This window comes from Solea solea, chromosome 2, assembly GCF_958295425.1.
Source record: "Solea solea chromosome 2, fSolSol10.1, whole genome shotgun sequence".
Lineage (NCBI taxonomy): Eukaryota > Metazoa > Chordata > Actinopteri > Pleuronectiformes > Soleidae > Solea > Solea solea.
In genome coordinates, this window is record NC_081135.1 from 23326731 (window position 1) to 23351870 (window position 25140).

General features: G+C 37.0%; 1 protein-coding gene and 1 long non-coding RNA gene across 2 annotated transcripts in view; both read right to left on the bottom strand.

The window, feature by feature from the left end:
* The window catches only part of LOC131455386 (uncharacterized), a 63443-nt gene extending 53356 nt beyond the window's left edge, over positions 1 to 10087 (bottom strand). Inside the window, exons 1-2 of the long non-coding RNA XR_009239799.1 lie at positions 9759 to 10087; positions 9599 to 9677 (exon numbers count right to left, since the gene is read on the bottom strand). This is a non-coding gene — a long non-coding RNA (uncharacterized LOC131455386). The remainder of the gene's footprint in view (positions 1 to 9598; positions 9678 to 9758) is intronic.
* Positions 10088 to 14738: 4651 nt separating this feature from the next.
* Positions 14739 to 24602, bottom strand: lnpa (limb and neural patterns a). The gene is made up of 13 exons (XM_058622982.1): positions 24463 to 24602; positions 23169 to 23254; positions 22791 to 22832; positions 21011 to 21198; positions 20865 to 20923; positions 20738 to 20778; positions 18944 to 19027; positions 18799 to 18850; positions 18490 to 18711; positions 17324 to 17429; positions 17033 to 17103; positions 15796 to 15957; positions 14739 to 15691 (listed from the first exon to the last, which is right to left on the bottom strand). The coding sequence occupies exons 2-13, from the start codon at positions 23193 to 23195 to the stop codon at positions 15519 to 15521; spliced, it is 1227 nt and encodes a 408-aa protein (XP_058478965.1). The 5' UTR covers positions 23196 to 23254; positions 24463 to 24602; the 3' UTR covers positions 14739 to 15518.
* Positions 24603 to 25140: the final 538 nt, after the last annotated feature.

A 25140-nucleotide genomic window follows, 5' to 3' on the forward strand; every position in this document is an offset into this window, starting at 1 on the left:
AAAAGTAATAAATAGTAATATATATCACACATCCATTTATCAAAAAGCACAATTTTAAATGCAAAAAAAAGAACATGAGAAATCAAAGCAAATTAATTTTTGGAGTGTTTTACTTTCACACTGCGGAGTACTAAATAAACATGATTTAATGAGCTTATTTAACAGGAGAACACCAAGGAGAGACTTTGTTGATCAATATTATTGTATATTTTATATCCAATCAATTTAGTGCCTGCTTAGCAGCCATTACCAAGTGTAATGAATACGGCTCCGTAAAAGAAAATAATAATGCACTGATTCTCAAAACCCAGAGGCATCTATTAAATTGCACTGAGAAATGTTCGATGTCATATATGGACAAAACACAAAAAGCCCATTCAATGGCGCAACTGTGCACTCTCACACTGTCAACAACTATTAAGCCCAAACACTGAGTTTAAAACCCTCCAGATGAATTTAAATGACTATTTACCAAATGTGAGATGAAGTATCAGAAATGTTTAACATCAAATCAGCTCTTTATAAAGCACTTATTCCAGTGAAAATGTTAAAATTTCAATCAAGTCATTTTCTGCCCCCAACCCAAGTATACACTTGGGTTTGTGTGTGATGAGTATTAAGCCTACTACCTACCAGATAAATTACTAAGTTTGTGGACAAAAAAAAATGATCACCTCAAAATATAAATGTTTCCTTGAGCTGAAATGTGATGAGAACAACTTCAACTATGTTATGGCCACATGCAGACATTGCAGTGTCTAAGAAGGCAGTTCAACCAGGAGGTTATATTTCCAATGGGTTTTTTTTGTGTGTGTGTGTGTTTTACGGGGCCAATCTTCTGGCCATGTGAGAGTATTTCTTATAAGGTGCAACTCTATTATCAACACTACACGTCGAGCTATGTGTTTATCACAGACTTTGAGCCATATGCCCAATTCTGATATGAGGTGCAGTATTGCTATAGAGGCCATAAACTCTATAAGGGAGTGAGGTGGGGAAAGGCACTAAGATAACTCAGAGTGTCCTGCTGTAATTATGGTATTCATGAAAAGATGAAATTGGGTGCAGACTAAATCTGTAGCTCTAGGCAAAATCAACAGCTTGGCATTACAGCGTGACCCCTGCTTATCTTGACGACGCACCAGACATACCAAAACTTTGCAGCGTTTTTTTTCCATCACTCAGAAGTGAGGGAATGAAGTGCATCGATTGCTTGTGATTATTAACTAGACTGAGATAAGCCCTCTCCTTATTATGCAGATTACTGAGGCTCCCCGCTCTAGCATATTGTACAGATGCAAGGGAGCAGCTGCTCTTACAGATGGTGGGTACACGGATCTATCATTATGCCTCCATTGTCTCCACTTCAATTGTTTGGGGGACAACAGAACTGCATCAAAGAGGAATCCGACTGCAATGAATTAAGAAAGAGAAACACACGCCATCAACTAAATTTATACACCGGAGGCCCTAGAATGGAGAGGAGCGTAAAGCTGAAGCTACTCCATATATACAGCCATGAAGTCGCCCACTCATGTATACTGTACCCAAATCTGTCGGATGCAGCACTGTGCACCAAACATATGTTGTTGTTTTTTTACTATTATTAACTAACAGATATTCATTCAGGATGCATGTGTTCATTTCAATAAGACTTTTAACAATTTTAAGGTCCAGTGTGTAAGATTCCAGTAGAATTGTTTTTAATTTAGGCAAAAAAAATAGCATCTAAAATAATAATTAAACTGATTTTTTGTATTATTATTTTGAATGTCCAATCACACAATCACCTGAAGGTATTGTTTTCATTACCATAGCATGAGCCCTTTATTTACTTTATTTTGTTGGACCACTATGTTTTTGATTGGACAAACTAAACATCTTTGGAGTTTTAATGATAACTGAAGGCTACCATAGGAAGGGAAGAGTGAGGTGATATCCCGCAACATGTGATTTCACCAATACATTTTTGCTAAATCTTACAAATTATACCGTTATAACAACATAAGTAAATTTGAAAAATCCTCAAAATATCTGATGTTTGCAAAACTTTAATGCCAGATATTTAAAATATATATTTACAATTGTTCCTGTGTAACCTCCTTGTTTGTGTAAATTGAAGTCATATCATCAGGCAAATTATCACACCACACGTACAATCTATGATGATGGATCCAGAATGATTCATTCTGAATATATTAAATTGTCCCACAAGGCTGGAATATGCAGACAATGTCAGTTTTGCCCTTAAGGGGAACCTCTGGTTGTCCATTCACTCACCACACCTCCTACTGTGCACGGCTGGGATCAGGACACTCGTAGCCCCCATGATCAAACATGACATTACACTGGAGGGAACAACATGCTCAGATTTTAATAGAGAAGGTCACATCGAGTTGTCATGACAGCAGAGTCATAATATTTCACAGATAGCAAGGGGTAATATTACTTAAAGAATTAATGCAGTGACATTAAACTGGGCACAAGTTTCTGACCCTTGTTCAGCAGGCTGGGGATTTAAGGTTAGATGGAAATGACTCCGGAGTTCAAATTAAGGACTGATACATGAAAGTATTACACATGGACCTGCCATGGTGGGTGATAGAGTCGAATTAAACTGTCTTTTTGTATGAAGTCTACAGAACTTGGTGAAGAAATAGTTTTGGTTTTTGTCTCGTTAATATGGGAGAAGGGGATTAGTGGTAGAGGTCGACTGATATGGGTTTCTCCAGACACAGATGCCAATCTTTAGAAATCAGTCGATGGCTGATATATGATGCCAATTTGTTTGGGACGATATGTTTCGTCAATTACCTTTATTTTTCTACTTCTAATAATAAAATAACCATTTAATAATAAACAAATAAAATATTTATTGACCAACACTTAATGGTCTGTCTCTCCAATCAGAATCAGAATGTTTTTAAATAAAAATCATGTTTAAACTAAATATTACACAAATGAATCAGGTCATCAAACACTTAATCTTGTTAAATTAGATTTAAAGATTTAAAGCACTAAGCAGTATTTATCAATTTTCTGAGAAGAAAAGGGTAAACTTTATTAAGTAACACCTGGCCTGACAATAAAATAATTAGGACTAATGCTAATTATGGGATTATAGGAAATGGTAAGAGTCATGATAACTGTAGTATACACACTAACCCCAGAAGATACTAGATACTATCAAAATATGAAATTCATACAAATTCATCAGTGTTTTAAGGAAATGTATCGCTGAGATGGCAGATATAGATAAAATAACGCCCATGAAAGTAATCAAGCCTCATCCTCACATCTTTTTCCTGTACCACTGTAAAAGTTTAGGCTAAACAGAGCAACTAAACAATACCTCAACATTGTCCAGAAAAAACAGAAGATTTCATTTGTATTTCATAGCTAATGTATGAAGACATGATATTGGCGATTCTTGTCGTGGTGGATCTTTTCAGTATAACAACAGCCATTGATCAAAAAAGAAACACTAGTTCAACAACCAATGCAATATGTACCCACTAGCATCTATACACTATACAGCCGTAGTAGTAGCAGTAATTCCCATAAGGCAGCGAGAACTAGCATTATTTGCTTCAAATAGAAAATCAATTCCTTAGCAAAATATTTTTTGTTTTCAATATCCTAAAGGAGTCACTGCCTTCAGATAACCTCAATATAAATCCCTGTTAGCCATCTTCTTTCAGACTATGTATTTATTCAGTACTGAAGCAAAATTAATGGCATAAGTACAACTTGAAAACAGTTCAATGACACTGGGTAAAGGCACACACACAAAATAAGTGGCTCTATCCCAGTAGGTTGGAGAGATAGATTTTAACACTAGTTCCTTAACTCGTATATTCAAATTGATTCATTAAAAAAAAAAAAATAATAATAATAATAACTTTTTTTCTTTTCTTCACTCATGTGTCATGGGTGGATAGATTGAGCTCCTGTCAGAGCACAAAGCTCTCCTCAGAAGTCCACATTGCATCGTCTGTTGTTAGGACCTGGTCCACATGGGGCCAAATTTGATTGGAAAGCCCAAAGGGAGGAGTTCCACCAGTCACAGGGGCATTGTTAGTGCCTCCAAAATGGCCAGAGAAGAATGACTGATTATGCAACCACAGCCAGGGTTACTAATAGGAATTCTATTTGAATTTCTAACATAACAGATGTTTGCTGGGCACCTCCATGGAGTGTGCATACACAGTTATGCTAATTTGCCAGTGTTTCCCTTCAAGTTAGCTCAGAGTCATTAGAGCACACAGCTAGCTTAGATCCCTCTGTCAAACTAATAATTGGCCATTATTGATATTAATTAACATTTTTGCTCGCTATGTCCTTTTTGACCCACTATCTGTTAGTAAATCCAGTTACTGAGTCCTATTAGGGCAAGAAAATCCACAGGACTCTCTAGTAGTTGTGAGCCATTTATCAGAAAGAGAACACAAAGCCAATTAGGAATGGGCGCAGACAGTTGTCTTCATTCTCCACTGACTACTTCTTGATCTCCATTATAAATTGCTAATACGGCAGATACTGGTTAGTGAAAGGGAGGAGGAGTGGTGGGTAACCATTGCTCACCCCCCACCCGCGATGACAAGTGAAAAGCACCAGTAACAGTATTCCTGCATGATGAGGCTACGCCATCATCAGCTGCTGTGTTGTTGTTTTTTTTCTCCAGTCTCTTTGTTGTGGAGCATCATTGTGCACATTCCTCTCAACTGCTGGTCAATCATGTTAATTGGCCAGGAGAATTACAAAAAAAAAGCCATTTAATTGTTGATGGTTCATCCACTAAAAGTAATAGCTTTTGGTCTGCCTGCTATTATGATGCAATGAGCATTGGAAACACTCTACACCATAGGTTTATGGGCTCAGATCGAGAAATCCTAATAGGTGTATATTGACTGGTTTGGAACTCCAAAGGGACTGGTGGTTGCAAGAAAATATATCAAAAAGACTATCAACAACGGTTGGGTCTTCTGTGTAAAATCAATAGTGAACCATAAGAAGGCTTGAGTTTTCACAGTTCTCTCTCGTCATTTAAAAAGACTCTAGGTTATATGACGCCTGGAGAGACCCATGAGATTTTTGTAACATATAGCACCCTGATCTGTTTTAATTTTGGTGAAAACACTGTACACTGATGTTTTGAGCTTGATCGCAGGTTATTGTTGCTCTGTACTCTGACACTTTGGGAATGAATGGTTTTGTTTTCTGGAGCAAATGGTTCAGCAGCCTGAAGGATCATGACTTGTTGTTGAAGTCAGTAGCCTAACATAACCTACAGTTTGTGAATTACAACTTATGATCCTGCTCCCTGAATCCAGATGCTACTGTGGCAGCCCAGCTTTATGACAAGAGGAATAGCAGTCCCTTTAAACAGCAGTATTTAATAGCCTGGATTCAAGAGTAAAGGCTTTCTCCCCTGTGCATTACTCCAAGAACCTAATTACAAGTTTCATCATCAATCATGAGCATTATTTATTCAGTGAAATGAATTTCTAATTAATAACTGATGAGCATTATGGCCTCGAAGACTGTAAAGCAATTAATTATGGTTGGCAACAGGGAATATCCCTGTAAAGGACTATCTGGCACACAGTCACAGCACAGCAGTGCCAACAGGCTAATGTCCACAAAGAAGAAGCACTGGATTGTTTTTGTACCTCAGCTTTCTTTAGATAATTACTTTCATGAATGTTGTCAGCAGGCTGTCATACTGTTGGTGATGTAATAAACACTGAAAAACTGTTCTGAAATTTCTTAAATACTGTTTTGAACTGTCATTTCCTGCACACTCTATCCCCACAGATAACTTTTTTGTTTTGTTTTTCAATGCAAAATACCCAAATATTATTTAAAGCTTAAAAATGAACAGAGTATATATCAGTGGTTCCCAAACTTTCTACAGTGCCGTACCCCTGCAGACATTTGACCTCAAGCCATTACATCTACCTCTTTTATTTTAGGCAATGACTATATATTTATTGTTAAGTATAGAAAGAGAACTATTGCAGATTTTATAATGTTTTATAGGGGTGGGAATCGCAGGGTAGCTCATGATACGATACGATACGATACGTGATAATCAATATACTGTATTGCAAGACAATATATTGATTCTCACGTATATCACATATAGCGATAAAATGACGATATCTGTCTCATTGAAGAAAACAAAACGTCCGTGAAAAGTTAAAAGTGGAGGATTTCTCTATTAATTCACAACATAGAGAACAAAGTGCAAGTCTATGTATTGAACGTAGATGGGGCATCGCTTAACGTAGCTTTCTCCACTATTACCCCGCTGTAAACTCCCCCTTCTTTAGTCAGGTAACTTCCGCTCAAGTTTCCCTCATTTATTTGAGCAGCGCCGCTGGGAGGAGACATGAAGTAGCGACGGCCGGCTGGAGTGAAACTGGCAGGGTCTGTTTACTTGTACTGTAGAGCTTGAAAATGCTGAATACCTAAATATCTATCTCAACATTCTTTCATTGCATAGTTCCATGTGTCCAGAATAGTTTATATATATATATAGATATATATACATATACATATGCATATACATATTACTGTATATTCTTATTTGATATTTTTTGATAAAACAAGATATTCTGGTTTGAAATAATAATATTAGTTTAAAAGCAAGTTAATGTAGCAAGAGCAATGAGCATTTGGTAAGTTCATTTCTGAATGGAAACAAAATCTACAAATATTACAAATACACAAATGTTGTTCAGAAGCAAGTGGAGAAAAGTAAAAGTCAAAAATGAAACATAACTTCCTTGTTTACTATTTTTGTTGTTTTCTGTTTTGTTTTGAATGACCTTATTTTAATATTAATATATATATTAATATAATATTATTACAGCATTTCACACTAATAAACAGTATTGTGCCCATGTCTTAGCCCATTATTTGATTTGACTTTAATGTTTATACAGTATAATTATTTCTCAGTCACTTTATTGGAATGCATCCAAATATGGGAAACGTGCAGTTTAAAAATAATAATATATTTTCCAAGTAGAAACACTGCTTCTTCAGGTTAAAGTATTCAGTGTAAAACCTGTGTTCTTCCTATTATTTCATGTCAAAAATACCTGCTGTGAAAAATAAATGTGTACTATGCCAGATTTAGTCAAGACATGACCTACATTATGCATTACATACATTCATTGACAGCTATTACTTTCAGTCTAAATGCCAATGTATTTGGACTGAAAGTAATAGCAATAGCTATGTATGTATATATATATATATATACATATATATATATTATTTCAGTTGTAGTATCTTGAACTATGGGTCAAACACAGATTGGTTAAAATTATGGTAGATTATTGTGCAACTTCATTCAGGAATCACAATAAAATAGACACACAGACACACCGCAGAAGAAACACAAAGGAAGTCAAAATTATGATAAAGAACCATGAAAGGCAATCATTCTTTCATTTAGAAAATGGAGATCAGCGAAGCAGATCTTTAATTTATCTGTTGTTTCAATTCAGCACAAATCTTTGCACATTTGTGTCTGGGTTTTTTTTATATATTAATCTCACACACATCTGCACAAAACAGAGATAGATTGAGTCATGCATGGATGTTTGATCAATCCAGAACAAACATTATAAATGTGCATGACTATAATGCTGAATTGCAGCAGTGTCATAATATGTACGACTGTTTCCTTATGGGCTAAAAGACACACCTGGATTTATGCATGTCTTTTAATTAGGTCTAAAGTTGCTTGTTGTGAGAGCTTGGTGCGTGTCTTTTGAGAATTTGAACTGTTAGTCAGTCATTAGACAATTCATTGTGTGCACTGAAGATTTTGGATGTGACAAACACACATTTGTTTATTCAAAACCTATAATTTCTTTTCTCTTTCTGTATTGAATAGTGCAACGGCACACAAACTCAATAGGCAACATGTCCTTTGGGACATTTTTTCATTGTATCATTTTCTTCATGCATGCATTTTCTTCACTGGGGGCAGGAGGCCACCATCAGTCTGCCTCATATCATACTATAATACTAAAAATCATGTAGGGCTTGACCAAATATGTGTGTGATGACAAATTAATCAAACTGCCTTTAAAAAATAATAATACGAATAATAATAATAATAATAATAATAATAATAATAATAACAATCATAATAATGTTTTAAATATGAGATTAATCCACTGAAATTCGTTTTTTCTTTATTTCTTAATTTGAGGAACAGTCTGTGGAACTGTTATGTCACATGTAAGACTATTGTCCTAATCTTCCTGCAGTGAGGAGCCTCTTTATTTTAACTTCTGCAATGTATAATTGCAAACTACAATAGACACAAATGTATAATTATACACTTCCATACTCTATATGATTTAATATGTTTTCTTTTTTTCCTATCAATGTAATACTGGACACAGAATCGGTCCCTCCTTTCAACCCTATATGGAATAATTCTGCTGTTATAATGCTTTTATCATTGCAAGAATAAATGATAAAATTTTATTCATGCATTATTTTTCATGTGTCTGATTGAATTGATTAGTCTTGTTTTAAGGATTGCAACCAGCTTGCCTCAAATTGCTACCCATGGGACGGATAAAGTTTTGAATTTAAATGAATATAATGTAGCAAAGTGAGCACACAAGCAAGACAGCGGAAACAAACAAACTAAACTTAACTTTATTTGGTATTCATTTAATTGTTCTATTTACTAAATATTGTGGCTCTGGTCCTTCCGGTACCAGTGAGAAAAAAAATCCTCCTCTATAGAGAGGGATTATAGACACAGGGGTTGTGGGCCAGGCATGAATTTGATTAGCAAATGCAGCAACTTACGAGTGGTCCTATTGCAATGAATGAGGTGCTGCTTTTTTCATGCAGTATTAATGAAACATAACCTCAAAGGTCCACAGTCTGAGGCTATGTTCAGATTGCAAACAAATCAGATTTTTCCCCCCCTCAAATCAGATCAGATCTAGGCAGCCTGTATGCACTATTACTTGCAAGTGATCAAATTGGATTTATTTGTCCAGACATATGAGACCTATAATATCTGCATGGGTTGTTTTGGTAACAACTAAAGTGTACTCACATTTGCAACATGGGTTTGAAACACTAATACAGGAAAAATGGAGGTAATGAAGCATCAGCTTGCTCTCAAAACAATTGCCCAGTCACGTTACAGGACACTCAACAATGGGGGAGAATGGAAAGTACTGCAATGTTCTGTGCTGTTGTGATGCAAAAGCCACTTCCAAATGTGGTTTAATTTAATTTCATGTGGGCTTTTGCTGCCCAGACTTCCAACACCAAACAAAATTGGGGCGGCAAATGTTCTTGGCTATTTTTCCCTGCCACGTGATTAAATACAATATTTACTAATAATGAAAAATGCACTTCTTTGCTTACCTGAAATTCTTTATGGCAGGTTATGTTTTTATAAAGCATCAAGTTTCTATGACAAAATTTAGTAAACTTGAATAATGAATGAATAAATAAGGATCAGCAGATTATTAGCAACCAATGTTGATTATTAAAAAATGCAAAACGGTTTAATCTTTCTACTTTTTGATAAAATAACATTTACCTGTTTTAATTCAGCCCCTTCTCTGTGTTGGACTGACACTCAGAAGTTAAGTTGAGTCTTCTGTTGCTCCCTTTGGCTTCTGTATGATTGTAAATAATGAACATTACAGGTAAATTCAGCTACAGACAGCTGAATGTGAAGCATTGTTCAGTTCACTTACCATTTAAGGTTTTTTCATGTGAAACACACCTCAGCATCACTCTTTGCGCCGTTAGCATTAGCGACTACTCACTAGCTAGCTTGTCTTTGCGTCGTTAGCATTAGCAACTACGCACTAGCTAGTTTGTTCAGAAACAACACGGGAATCACGGTATTTTCTCACCTGAAACGCTTAACTGTCATTTTTGAAATTATAGTTTATAGTTAACACAGCTTTACCTCAGCTACACAGATGTGCTACCTCTCCCACTGTCCACTAAACGACTTATCATTAGCACTTCTGTGTATTGACTGAACTTGACTGGAAATGTAGCTTCCTGTTGGCTATTAATTATTGTTGCATAGTTAGCAGATGCTACGGTGCTGCAAGGATAAATGCTTATGGATACGGTAGCAAAAAATAAATGTATGATTTTGAAGTAAAAGTATTATTAGGAAAAATACACAAAGTATCAAAAGTAAGAGTACAGCAAATGTGTATATGTGTATATTAGAAACACTTTATTGTTGTAGTTGGGATGCAGCTTGTTATCAATTAAGATAATTATTGTTTGTTGAAATCCTAATTTCTCAGAAAACCAAGGAACACCAAGTTCTAAAAAGTTTTTTGTCTGATCAACAATCCATATGTCAGAATTACAAAAAAAAATACAATTATTAAGCTATAAATGATAATAGAGACTATAGAAAAGACAGACCAATTAAATGATGGGTAGCTATTTAAGAAGAAGAACAGTTAGTTAGTTTTAATTTTTTTTGAGTTAATATTGTTTTGTGTGAAATCTTTATTGGCCGAGTAGATAACGTCAGAAAAATGTGACAATGTGGCAAAGAAATAAAATACAAATGTGAAAGTTCGCCAAAGTTGTACATAAATGCAGTAAAACACTCTACTGCTAACAATGTGTTAAAGTAGATGTTGTCATACATTACTTGGTGATTGAGCAATATTATCTTACTGATACAACATCCCATGTTGCAAAACATTGTCAGTAGGCAACACATTCAGTGCCACGTCATATGTGTGTGTGTTGTCTGTGTGTAGCAAAGTTCTTCCTTTAATGGACTCATTAGTTGAATGAGCGAGTTTTTGGATGAGTCAGAAGTCAGTGAGTCAGTTCATTACACATTATTCCTCTCTTACAGTTGCACAGCCAGGTCACCACTGGAGGTACATACACTATGCCATCTTCAAGACGAGTGAGACACACTGCAGAGACAGGACTGTGCACATCCAATAACTGTCCTTTCCTGCTGGTCCTCAACACACGCACACATGCGCATGCACACACTGAAAGCTGCCGTCTTTCCATCTGGTAAAGTAGGCTGTTGTGATTGATTTGTGGATTTGCTCCTTCTTTTTTTCTATCCATTTAAGTGAAATAATGTATGGAAGCAATCTGGCAACAGACATTTTGGAAAATCTATTTGAAATCATTTCAGCTGAAGCCATGGCAGTTTGTCTTCTTAGGGGAGAGGAGCAAAGTATAATTGTCTGCAGTCTAGTAAAACACAGTATAACTGCCATCACACTTGACTGAGCTTATAGCCAGCTAGTCCCATGGCCTCTAGAAGATAGAGCAGTTAATGTTCCCTTTTATTTTAGCGGATATGTCACTTGTATCACAGATTTATACCATGATACAGCAATTTTGTCCAAACAGATGGATAATGGTGTCACCAGCAAAAAGCCCTGTTTTTTTATTGAGTTTGGAGCATATTGTTTAGATAGGGGACTGTGCTGAACGGCTCTGCCAGCGCTTTCTCTCTTTATCTCTCTAATCTTGCCAGTATTAGATTTGATCATTTTTGTTTGAAGGAGGAAAATGTGGCTGTAATGGCTTCCTAATAGCAAACACAGGGGATACAAATCCAGGGAACCTGTTCTGTAGTGCTTCCATAAGCACCACTGATTTATAGAGGTCTTTATGACAGAAAGGAAAATGATCTGCTGCAGGTATAAATCAGGTGAGGAGTAGGAAATTGAACTTAGATATCATCTTGTCAGATGCTTAATGCTCTTCCTCCTGTCACATTCGATAGGACCAATTTGGAGAATCCTGCAGAGGTAAAAAGAACACAATTAACAATGACAGTGTTGTAATAGATGAAGCTATAAAATGAACCTGCTGCCTGCAGGATGCTTTGTATGATTTCCACATGAGGTAGTGGCAGGGGTGCGTCATCACAGCTTTTTATTTCTTCTTTTCTACTATACTCTATTTTTCTATTCAGTTTTTTTTGCCATAGATGTATGTAATACTCCACTAAAACAGCAAGAAAACGGAGAGAAAGTGTCACCGCTTATGCCCCGAGTCTGCCCTGTAATTGAATTATTATGCTGCAATAAAACAGGTCTTGTTTTTATGTTATTCATTCTGTTCCATCCCAGCACTATATAAAATTAATCAATATATCAATTGTCAAGCACAAAAATTATGCATGCACAGGAACATTAATAGCACAAAGGGCCAAAATAAATTCAGTGACTGTGATCTAACCCAGTGCTTCTAAGTTTTTTAATATTATGCTGTAGATATTTTCATGCTTGTGTTGTCCTTCTAAAAGCACTTGTACTTCTGCATATAATCAAGGCACACCAGTGGATTGTTTGCTGTAATAATTGTCGTATTGTGCTCAAACAGATGTCAACAGTCTGCGGTGTAATGAGTTCAGCAAAGGACAGAGAATGACAATGCTTTCTGATCCCTGAATGTCACTGCGGTATAAACTACAGCGCAGTGCTTTATTGCCGGCATCATGCATTCAGCAGCATTCATTTGTGATTTGACAGATAGAACGTGGGGGTGAACAAAAATGGAGGCCCATCCATCTGAGCGTGTAGGTTTCAAATGACTTGAATTTTAAAAACTAATTTCTCGGAAGCTGATGACCTTTTGTATGGAGCTGCTCAACTTTGTCAAGTGGCAATTCGAGTCCAAACAGCTGAAGAGTTTTACAGTAATAGCCAGAGATCCAATGCTCGGGAAGCATCGCCCCTCACAGCTCATCAAGCCAAGCTCTTGTATAATCTAATTTGATTTTAATGCTTCTCTGAAGAAGATTGTGCTCTTATTACTGTGTAATGATGCTGTTGTCAAGAACCAGAGGGGACGTCTAATATCACAACCATGTTAACTGCTTCTGTGACACTCATCTCAGCATTTTCCACATCGTCTCCAATACACAATGGCTCACGCTGAATGCTTCATGACTTTGTTGTTCTTCCTGTTACATTGAGCTTCATGATTGACAGAAATGCCGTAAATCTTTACGAACCCCTCCTTTATTACCAAGAGTCGGTCTGATATGGTACTTTTTTCATATTCAGTACAGTAGATAGAGCATAACGATGAAGATCTTCACTGAGATGAGGAGAATTTTGAAGTGCTCGCACTCAGGGGCAGCAAATGGAAAAGTGACAAGCATGGTGCACTTGTCTATTTTACTTATTCTGTGCCTCTGTTTCATATTCTGCTTCGCACCGAGGGGTTATTTTCCTCCAGGGTTCAGGAGGGCACGCTCTTTCATTTCTTCAGAAAATTGTTTCGCAGGATTTCAATCTTAGGCTGCTAGATATGACAAAACACAATATCAAGAACACTTATGTTTCTTATCTGCCATTTTTTCTGGGTATAAATAAAAGATCAGTATAAATTTCAGTCAAGTGGCTTCCAATGCACATGTGAGAGATGAGAGTGAAAAGAACTATGAACCTTGGGGCAGGCCCACTGTACATTGTCTTCGCTTGCTCAAAATTACTTTGGCACAGGGGCTGTGTATGTCATTTGTTATCCTTGAAAATCAATTAGTGTTTCCATGATGGCAATCCAGATGTCTTCTTTTCAGCGTGTGGACAATTGGACTCAAAAGGCGGAGTATATCCTTTGTATTCACATCATGTAAACTGTATTTCTTTGAATTTTTCACAATAGGTTGAGATCACGCCCAATTTAGTGCAGACTTTATGAAGGCGGTATAAACACTCTGGAGAGTGGCGGGACCGTCCTAAATAGTCAGTGTGCCTAAATATGCCTTCAAATTCTAACTGTAGAGAAAGCGTATATGGCCTTTTTCATGAGCAACTCACAAATTTCTTATCTTTCTGAAATTCTTCAAGCACTATGGAGAAAAAAAAAGCCTGAATGTTTTTAGAGTTGAAAACCTCACACACAAATAATAATTCTACTTGCCAACTGTCAAGAAATGATTCAGTGCTGCAGAATCAGAAATATTACTCAGACATACATTGTCAGACCACACAGCCCAGAGATCCTTTGTGATGTATTACTTATGATGATGCACATATGTGCAGTTTGTGTATACTGAACAACCTCCCAATGGTGTGAAAACATCCAAACGTTGTCCTATTGATGTCCCATTTTTTTCTCCCTGTTTGGCTCTTGTCAGAGGTCAACCTCAAACAGCATGCGGTGGAATCAGGCGTTACTGTCGATGTCACATTGATGCATTACAAGGCCCAGGAGGTCATGTCTCTGTAAACATACATTATCAAGAGCCATAGAAGATGTGGGGTGTTGACCTCACCGATAGTTTATGGTGCATCTTCAGGGGAGATGGGATATGGAACGGTAGAGAGCAAGCGTGTATCCACAATGACTTTCTTGTTGCAAATGAAGAGGGTCAAGCAATCAAGACTGGTCAGGCTCTGCGTCAGCACCATTATCTTACACCGTCTGAAATGATCAATGAGCAAAAATAAAATGATCACAAGCCAAGATTGGCCAGCTAATGAAAATGGACTATTTAAAACATGCACTGTGATGAGAAAAAGGACCAAGAATGGGCTGTCACTTTTAAATATACACATGTATCACATGTGAGATGTGTTTAGCAAGGCTGTTTAGATGTTGATCCATTTATGTTTTGATGTTAATTAAACGTCACTCGACCTCCAGCGAAATTCAGCAGTGTTTATCAATTGGGACGAATGTGTCCTGATAAGCACACATGAACACAGTTGTCCTCAAATGTTTATTTAGCATTATTTATACAGAACATGAATACAGACAATTCAGAAAATAGATCTTGTCACTTAAGTCTGAAAACGGTTATATCGCTTTATTTTCCGTATGTAAATAGGTCGACAATACTCTGAGGCAGAGACTTAAAATATACAAGGCACTTAAAGCAGGCACACAGTACCGACATAAATCTCTTCCTTTCAGCAATAAATACATATTGTATGTGCATTCCTATTATAGTACCATGGATGTGTAAACAGTTTGTTAGCGCCACTGTGCTACCAAAGTTAACATGGTCATCACAGGCACTGTATTGTAGAAAAATATTTATAAATAGTTTCCCATAAATAAAAATGTATTTTCCCACAAAATACTTGCTTTGTTTCCACCATTTCCTGTAAACCCAGAGAGCAAAATGTTAGAATTCAGTCAAAAACTAATAAAATACGCAAAACGAAAATACCAAAAACAACTCAACTTAGCATCACACTATTTGCTCTCAGTAAGACATCACACACAAGTGGACTAGACATGAAATCATCACGAGAAAGATGCAGTTGCTACCAAATCATAGTGCTATGTGATTTAATACTTAATTCATTACAATTGCTAGAACTATAAAAACAATTTTCAAAAAAAGAAGGACATTGTGTACTGTAAGCTGAAAATCACAACAGCTGCTTGCTTGTTGCTGCGTTATTCCAACTTACGGCATTTTCTTACAGTTAACAGAAAGATCCAGCCTGACTTCTATTGAAATCACTGCTCTGCCGTTTTTACTCCACTTCCATGGCAGACAAATCTTGCTCTCCCTCAGATTTCTCAGAGGGCAGGTCTTGTGACTCCGGCATGTTTTGATCGTCGGACATAGAATCAGACTCCGTGGTTGTTGGTGTGTCTGGTTCTTGGGTGTTCACTTCAGCAGACGTATCAACAAGCTTGGATTTCCCTAATAATTACAGATAGTGTTTCAGTTTGGATGTGCATAGATTAGAAACAAAAAAACAAAGAAAGGAGCACTGCAATTTAGAGGCAAGGAGTGTAAATTACTACCTGAACCCGATTGGCCGTCGTCTGCACCAGCACCAGCACCAGGTGGTGGGAAATGTTCCTCAGGTGACATCTTCAATTCACCAGTGACCACGGGGAGACTGGGTGCCTGGGGCCGGGTCTTCCTCGCGGGGTTCAAGAAATAACAATATGCACAACGGAACGCTGAAAAAACACAAGAGTTTATGTCATCTCGCTATTATAAGCGCTCCACTAAGATAAATATACATGAAAATAAGACCTGAGATGCATAAACACCCAGGACTGATGTGTAGGACTAGTTTGCATATTCAATCTTCAGCTGATTTTGCTTACCATGGACGACAGGGGCAGAGGCATTTAAGACCATATGATATACTGCACTGCCAAACACTGGAGTGCACAGTGTTGACTGACTGTGTATACACAGACACCAATAAATCGGACTACTGACCTTATTCTGATTAAGAAAATTATTTAGATTAACATGTTTATATGTTACAGAGCATAGATTGACTATGCCTTTTTTTTTTTTTTTTTTTTACAATACATCCACCGTTGTGTTAAAGAATGTTATAATCTGATTGGGATATGTACGTGGTCTACAAAATGTAAACAGAATAAGTTTTTATCAGACTGTGTGTTGAGTATGACCTTGTCTTAATCAGGTTAAAATCTGAATATTAATATCAATAGCTGCTTTCAGACATGCACTAAAGTGACATCATTAACAACAGCATTACATATTGTCTGGCGGGTCTAGAATACCAGTGTCTGAAGAAGAAGTCAAATCTATGGATAATGTCCAAGTGAGCTCTTTTGAGATCAGGAGAAGTTATGAGGTAGATCTTATGATCATATGATCAAGACAGACACAAGCCCCTTGCATGGTTTCTCCAGAGATCCTGCTGCTGTTGTGAACGCACCATACCCAGATAATCTTCCACAGTGCTCATAATATCATCATATGTGAACACAAAACGCCAAACAAAAAAACAAGGCACATGGACATTCTCCAAAGTTCATCTCTGAAAATGGCTACAGTGAACGAAGTGATTTATCCTCTCTCCTCGTCTCCTTACAACCCAATTGGTCAAGGCAGATGACCACCCATCCTCCATCCAATCCATCCAAGCTTGATGTTCCCCGTTTTTTTTTCTCCAATTGTAGAAGGTCTTTAACATTAATCTCTTAAGTACCCTAATGTGATTTGACATCATACAAATAAATATAAGTATGATTTTATGTGTCAAAGTCTTACCAATATATTCAAATTCTTCTTTCAATGCCATTCCGTTGTGGGACAGACACTGCTGACATACGAGAGCATATCTGTGAGTGAGGAGAGACAACCCAGTAAAGACCACATACAGTACTGGAATTAGATTCCATAAACAATTCAAATTTTATTATTGATAAAAAAAAAACAATGAAGCACCAGCAACATTAAATCACTGCTACTATTAATTTCAAGTGTTATGCCATTTATGTATAAAATGACTCTAGAAACTATACATATTTCATATAAGAGCATTGTGTCAAAGTTGTGTACCTGTTCTGAGGGCCATCTCCGACAAGATACTCAATGACTCTGTCCATAGCTCCTCTTTCCCTTGGGAGCACAGGTCTGGCCAGGGGCGGACCAGGAGGATGCATGCCTGTTCAAGTACAACACCAATGGCCATTAGACAAAGTCTGCAGTCTGGAGAAAAAAACTGCAATAAACGGGTCCTGCTTACAGTAAATCTCCTTGAAAAAAAATGTGCCTGAGATTCACAGTTTAGTGCGCAAACCATGATAAATTTTAGAAAACAAGCGTTTTTTCTTTTAGACTTACCTCACTTGCAAAGCACGTCCAGAATCCCCACTGTGTCGGTGCGCAGTAATTAATATAATCTAACATCAAGAGCAATCATAGGAAGATGACTGGTCATTTCTGTGAGACTTGGCAGAGTCTCAGTATCCTGCTGGTTATTAATTTACCAACATATGGAAACTCTGTGGTGACTCTTTGTATCAAATTGCTTTTCACTTTCAATTTTCGACAGAAGCAGGTGATAACATCAAGTCATGTAAACCATTTGTGAGGTGTTCCCAATGCCAAAGGCAATTTCACCAAGCATTAAAAGACATTTAGTGAGATTCCAACACCATTGCCCAGAGAACAAACGCAGGCCTGGCTAATTAATCACAGTTAATGTAATCCTGCCTCGTGCATACCTCACAGTTGGCATTCCACATTGCAATTACAGCATGCAGCTTCCTCTAGGAACACACTGCCTTGACTGTTTGCACTTATTTGCATCTTCTATTGAGTGTTCATAGTCCAGAAATAAATTGTATTGAATATTCAACACCTTTACACTCCACACAACTGCTCTATGGGAAGTTTTTAATTGTGTTTGCTGGCTGGCTTTAGAAATCTTTAAAAGCAACTAAAAGATGCAACAAAGCATTAAATTGTCATGGTACATATTCTGACTATATAAGAATTTCATATTATAAATTTGACTTCACAATTATACACAAAAAAAGGTTGAACCATTTAATAAGATATTTTAAAACTACATTCATATAATTAACCATTACAACTTAAGTATAAGATACCACCCCACACCACAGAGCCTTGAGCAACTGGGGACACAGAGCCAAGGAAGAGTAAATCACACCTTAATCTACCACATTATGATGTGGTCCCCCTGTGTGCAGATAACTCACCAACTCCTGGAACAGGTGTTCCAGGGGTCACAGGCCTCCTCATCAAGCTCTGCTGAGCAGCGATAGCCGACAGGCTCCTCTCTGGGGGTCCACCTGGAGCAGTGTGGGCAGATCGTCCAGGATAGGTGGGCCCAGAGGCAAGAGGAGGGCGAGGAGCTGCACTACTCGCAGATTTCATCATCACCGGGGGGGTCTTTGGCATAACACTGCGATGGCGTAGCTCTAACAAAAGATAACAATGCAGGTTGGTATGGAAGGCCAGCAGACAGTAGGGAAATTAATGGTTTCTCCTTCATAGTGCATTAATACCTTGTCCTGGTTTTGGAGTAATCTGAGGTCCGACTGGGGTAGATTCCAGTTCCTTTGCACAGATAACAAAAGAGTGCAGGGCAATTATTTAAAAACAGATGACAAATCTAACAAACGGAGACAAATGGATTAACAAAAAACTTACCATATTTTTCTTGGATTCAGGATCAAATCTCTCCAGAATCATTTTAGCATTTTTGTATGTCTCGGTTTCCATAACTTCTTCAAGCTGCAAAGACAAAACATATGAAACGCATTAGTATAAGCTTTGTTTTCTATAATATAAGCTCTATAACAAAGTAATTAGTTAATGATCATCTGATGTTATATTTTAACACAGTAATATCTAACAACTAAACATGACTAATAAAAAGGCTATCGTAAACTTCACCAAATTGTACATCTTCATTTACCATTAGCATCCAAACATTTCTAAATGTTTACATATGATATGAAGAATAATTACATTCACTACTTCGATAATGGAGAGTGTGAAAATCCATCAGCCCTAATTATTGAAAGTTATTAGACTTGACGGAGGGTGACAAGCAATTTCTCAGATGTATTTCTTTGCTGCACTAAATGCTATTAATTAAAGTGTCATTAGCGTAGTGGTTTACAGGATTGAGTCACTGTACCAATCACATGCATCTGGATCAGCAATATTTGACTTTAAAGTATCTCAATGCAAAAATGTTGACAGGATCAACACAGCAATACTGAGAGTTTTCCAACATAAATTGCAGAATTAATATTTAATTCAGTATTTATTCACACCACTGTGAAATTAGTTCACACAAAGCTGATTAAGCCTATCAGCTCCACACAACTCTCTCTATGTTCCTCAATACAGCAGTGCTTTGTTTTTCGTCTCTGTGGTGACAGAGTGATGCATTTTGCATCACGAGTGATGAAAGGAAGGAAGGAGAACTATAGCTATTCTAGTAATGCGAGATGGCAGCCAACTTTATATAATAATAAATAACCGAGCTAAGGACGATGTCTGACTAAAGACAGACAGCTGAGTATACATGCGGAGGAGAAACATTATTTAGTGGCCGTGTATGTCTGAGTCCGCCTCGGTAGGTGGTGCTGTATCTCTCTTTAAGCTAATGCGTATTAAATCCGTTTCCTGTTGACCTTTACGTCACAGGAAAACAAACAACAAACGGCTATATGGATGGTGCTGTAGTTCTGTACGTTTCATACCTGCTGTAAATGTTAATTGTGATACAAATTAGATCGAGCACGTGCAAGCTCAAGACTAATTTGAGGGCAACTGAAATTTTAAGTTGAAAGACAATGCAAATTTTTGATGTTTCTGTTTTATGAATAACTGCTGCTATATTGAACAGGTAAACATAAATGGGAATATGACCTACTTTTTTACTAACTTTTGTTTCTAAAAACATCCAGCAACAACTAAAGCTGAGCAACAGTTTCATTTCATCTCTGCTAAGAAATATGTTATGGGAGAAAATGAAGTATATTCTTATTACTTAAAGTGACTGTTACATTTGAAATGATCTACGGTCTGTTTGGCACATTTCTAATATGTTTTTAGGTATGTAGTTGATGGCATTGTGTAGATAAAATGCGAGTAAATTGTTCAGGATTGATGACAGTATACTAAAACTGGGAAAGCTTATTTGGGAAAATATGACATCTCCTTAACCGTCTCATGAAATGTCATAGTAATCATGTAAACTGATGTGTTAAGAGATGCTTTAAAAAAATGTCAGCCTCTCTGAATAAAATAACATATTGAAACATTAAAAATGTATATATTTGATCCTCAGTTTTAAATCAAAATGCCAGTTATTGTCAGTACTCCTGGAGCAAGATTTTTCCATGGGAAACTAAAGGAAAGCTATGCAAATGAAAAAGAAAACCAACAGGAGTGAAAGTGGACAAATATATGAATATGAAAATCACTTACTATTTTTCTTTTTTGTGCTCTAAGGTCTTCTAATTTTTCATCTAGAAAAAACACAATTAAGAAAGTTTAACACCAGTATGACAATAAAAAAAAACAGATAATAAAGGTTTAGCTAAAAGAGCCTTACTATTTCTTTCAGTTCTCCGAGAAAATATAAATATAAGCATTTTCCGAAGTAACCAAACTCTGCAAAGTAAAAGAAAATTATGGAGGTATGTTAATTTTCCAGCATAGCGAACATGTTTTGACGTGTTTTTGACCGTACATACTTACAATAAGGGAAAGAATACAAAGGGAAGCGACAATATGAGTCGTCCCATCAACTGCTCAGGTAGGTACCAGAAATACACGACTATACACGTGATCAAGAAGAGAAGCGACGAGTAGAGAAGCAGTCGTCCGACCCATATCTTCAATTGCCTTTGATACTTTTCACTGTATTCCTCGAGAACCTGTATATCCTGTGGACAAAGTAAACAACAACAAATGAATACAAAAATACAGCAACTGTAAACAGATGAAGTTAATAGCCATTTTATTCATTAATGTGCAAACTTTCAGCTCTGTATTTCATGATGCAAATTCAGTGAAGAAATTAAAAAGTAAGAATACAGAATGTTAATAAACGTTTGGCAACATCTTTTTGTTTAATCATGTTTATGTACTTAACAAATGACTCACCTTTGGATTTTTTTTTCTTATTGAAATATTACACCACTGCTGCAAGTGCAGGAAGACTAGTCCAAAAATAGTTGGTGGACAGAACAGGACCCACTCTTGGACACTATGGTTCTACTCTAACATGTGTCTCTGTCACTCTAAGCTGTGGATAAACAGATCTCCCATTTAGCACTGCAGTATATCATGCACATGTTGTGTACCTGGCATAAACATGCATATGTAAAATTAGGTCACATAAAAGCTCTTGCCAAAAGAGGCAACAGGTTTCTATTTGATTTCTTAAAGAAAATAAAACACCCATCTCTTCACAACTTCAGTGTCACCTGACCTCTTCAGTGTGTACGTGAAGTGTTTGTTGCTTCAAGGGCAGGTGCCTAAAATAGCCCTCACACTTGCTTGACTGCAGAAGAAAACTAAAGCCCCCATCAGTCAGCAAATGAGGATTTGGCATTCACGGATGCATCGGCTTTTGCTCATGGTCAAACGATGGTACACGCTTAAAGAACCCCCACAGGAGTGTTTAAAAACAGTTTACTGTATGATCACAGCAAAATTTACACCCATGCATTTTTTTAAACAGACTTTGACAAGTTCTAAGAACAAAATACATGCAGAACCATACAGCAGTATGTGATATAAAATATGTATAATTAAAGGAAGACGGAGGAGTGGGTGTCTGTGGATCGAGTGGTCTTTATAAACATCATTGAGCATCATTATGCTGACAGATGCCTTTGGTCAGTTTTACTGATAATGTTTCATTTGGCTGCTCTCATTGACTGACTGCAAGTGTCTATAGCAACCTCGTGGGATTTGTTGTAAAGCACACCATTTGTTTGAATCTAAACATCACATAAAAGAATAAAGACAGAATTTATTGTTGAAGTTCTTATCTGAGGCATTTCCCCACCTCACAACGGTAATAAGCTGTGCTTTATTATCTTTACCCATGAAAAAAAATCACTAAGTTTATTGTCTTTCGTCTGGAAGGTAAAATAAATGTCTGTAATTTTAAAGAAGTTTGTAAAGTAACATTCTTCTAAGTACACCAATTGCTTTTTGGTAATGTTTGTGAAAATGTTTCTTGTTCATGAGGGCTTTGTCCATCTATCCCTCTAATGACACACTTAATGGCTTGCTTTATTGCACACAAGGCCCACTGAGCAGGTTAGGCAGTAAATACTACAAAATATTTAGCACATGGATTTGTTGGGCTTTATGCTTTGGTCGTTTTATAGCATGTCATCTTACACCCAATGCAAAGATAAGAGCGAAAAATCACATTACACCATACTATGAAAAACAAAGAATGAAAATAGTGTGTTCAGATATTTGACAAGTCTGAGAGGAAACTTTTTCAGATTAAACATACCTTATCAATTCCTTCCAGAAGCTCTACAGTGGAGGGTTTAGCCTGCAAAACAAATATTTGGAAAATTATCATGATGTTTGCGATAACAACAGTTCTGCTTGTGCATGCAACTTCTTAAGAGGATCTGAAAGTTCCTCTTTCATCATCACACAATTGCACATTTTGTGTTGTGTGTGTGTTCTTCTGCTGCTGTGATATGAGCTAGATGGGCTGTGCATGTCATTTTACCAAAGCATGGTGATACCAGCAGGAGTGGTGACATAAACATCTGAATTGTGACCATTTGCAGATTTGGTGGAATCGAATTCAGAAACTCAGTGTGTAAGGATTTACAATTTATAATTAACATAAGACATAAATATAGATCAAAATACAAACCCTCCACCGTGAGACAACGGCCCCCATGTTGATGAGGGAGTCAAGGTTTTCCAGTTACTGGGAGGTTCCTCTGATTTTCTCTCCACCTGTTGAAAACAGAGTTAGAATCCAATGTGTGAGGTGGATACAGCTACAACTGATTCTTACAGAAGATTAGTGGTAGACGTAATCTGGTTGATTTGAGCCATTTCTGGTAATTGGAAAGAGCCAATGATTATTACTTATTTATGAACTTTAACAATGTTTTGTTTTTAGAAACATAATAAATATTCCCAAGTGCATTAAAACTTAATTTTTGATCCCAAAGTTTGACAAAGTACATTTTTCAATTAACCATTTAATGTATAACATACTTTAAACTATACAAATGCACTGCAGTGCAGACTGAAGAGAAAGACCATAAGTGTTGGTCAATAAATGTTTTAGCAAAGCAATTTCAGTTCAAAATCATCAATATCAGTTTATATTATTGCAGCATTAGATAAAGAAAAACCTATCAACCAATGGCTACCCTAATTTCTAAAGATAATCATCAACAACAACAACAAATCTCACCTCATAATATGCAGATTTTCTTTCAAGTTGTGTTAGTTACATTCTACCATTTTAACTTTTCTGATATATTCTAGCAGCCATGTATGAAAGGAGTTTGCTCAATGACGTGTCCTATACATATTTTCAACATGAAGTCATTAACAATGCCACAGCATTGGCTGGACTGCAGACTCTTGCTTCCAAACTTACTGTCATGTTTAACCCTGCACCAAATAATTTTAATAAAGATTTCCATGTTATAGCTTCAAATTAGATGCAGGCTCGCTTTATCTGTAGTTACATGTGAACCCACTGAAACCAACACAGAAATACATTAGAAAACACACAACTACGGCTACATGTACTATTACAAGTTAAACTTAAAACAGACTATGTGTCATCAGTAACTAGGCAGAGGTAAACATTCGCTGACTTAATTTAGCAAACTAAACTTTAGTCTAGGCAAATGACATTGCCAAACGACGCTGGCTGAGGTGACGTCTTCACGTACCTGTTTGCAACAACCACATGTCCTAAACAACTTTTACCTTTCTGCATTAACAGACAGTAAACAAGTTTTTAGCACCGTACTAATACAAGCTAACACTGGCTAGCTAACAGCTAGCTTGTAGCAGAGCACATCACAAACCAGCAGCCACTGCTAACTCAAGTTAGTTACACAAATTAGTTAACGTTTGCAAAGAGCTAAACAGACAACTAAAAGAATGACACTCAAGTCATAGTAAATACAGTCGTGTACCTCTTGTACAGCTGAAGTGTGGAGATTTGTTACGCCTGTGGCAGGAGAACGGAAAGTTCTGCTCCTGGCTTTACACAGAGGGTGTGTGTGGCAAAATGGGGGAGTGTCATTTAACAGCAGGGACGTGTTTGAGTGCTGTAGGGCCTTGGTTTCTGACTGAAGTGCGCCACATACTATTCACCTTGTTTCCTGGAGGCACAACTGGTGTAATGTTTTTGGGTGGAACTTTACAAGCAGAAGCGGAAACATTAGTAGGGTAAGCTACTTATCTCCAGTGGCAAACCACAGTGTCAGCTGAGGTGGCAGCTGCTTGGCTGCAGGATCATGCTGTTCCTGCAATGCATGAGCATCCTGAAGTTTGTATCTACAAACTGAAACCCAGGCTTGATGATGTGGGACACTAATGGCGCTTTTCCACTATACAGTTCTAGCACATCTAGCTTTTTTTTGCTTTTCCTTTAGGAACAGTACCTGCTCTGGTGAGGTTCCAAGCGAGCTGAGCCAAAACTAAAATGACAGACTGCCGACCACTGATTGGGGGAGAGTGTTGTTACTGGAAGAGTCATGAGTGCAACATCCGACACAGGAATCAAACTGAACAATGCTGAACTGTAGATCAGTAAAAAGGACTTAAAAATCATGAAAACATGTTAATCTCCAATCTCCATTTCCTATAGC

Bases quoted from the DNA above. Each gene is read 5' to 3' on its own strand.
- lnpa (XM_058622982.1), bottom strand. From the start codon at position 23,195: ATGGGGGCCGTTGTCTCACGGTGGAGG. The intron at 17,430-18,489 runs GTGAGTTATCTG...GTACTTGAACAG, and splicing joins AACACCTGTTCCAGGAGTTG to GCATGCATCCTCCTGGTCCG. The intron at 17,104-17,323 runs GTACACAACTTT...CCTCACTCACAG, and splicing joins GGAGATGGCCCTCAGAACAG to ATATGCTCTCGTATGTCAGC.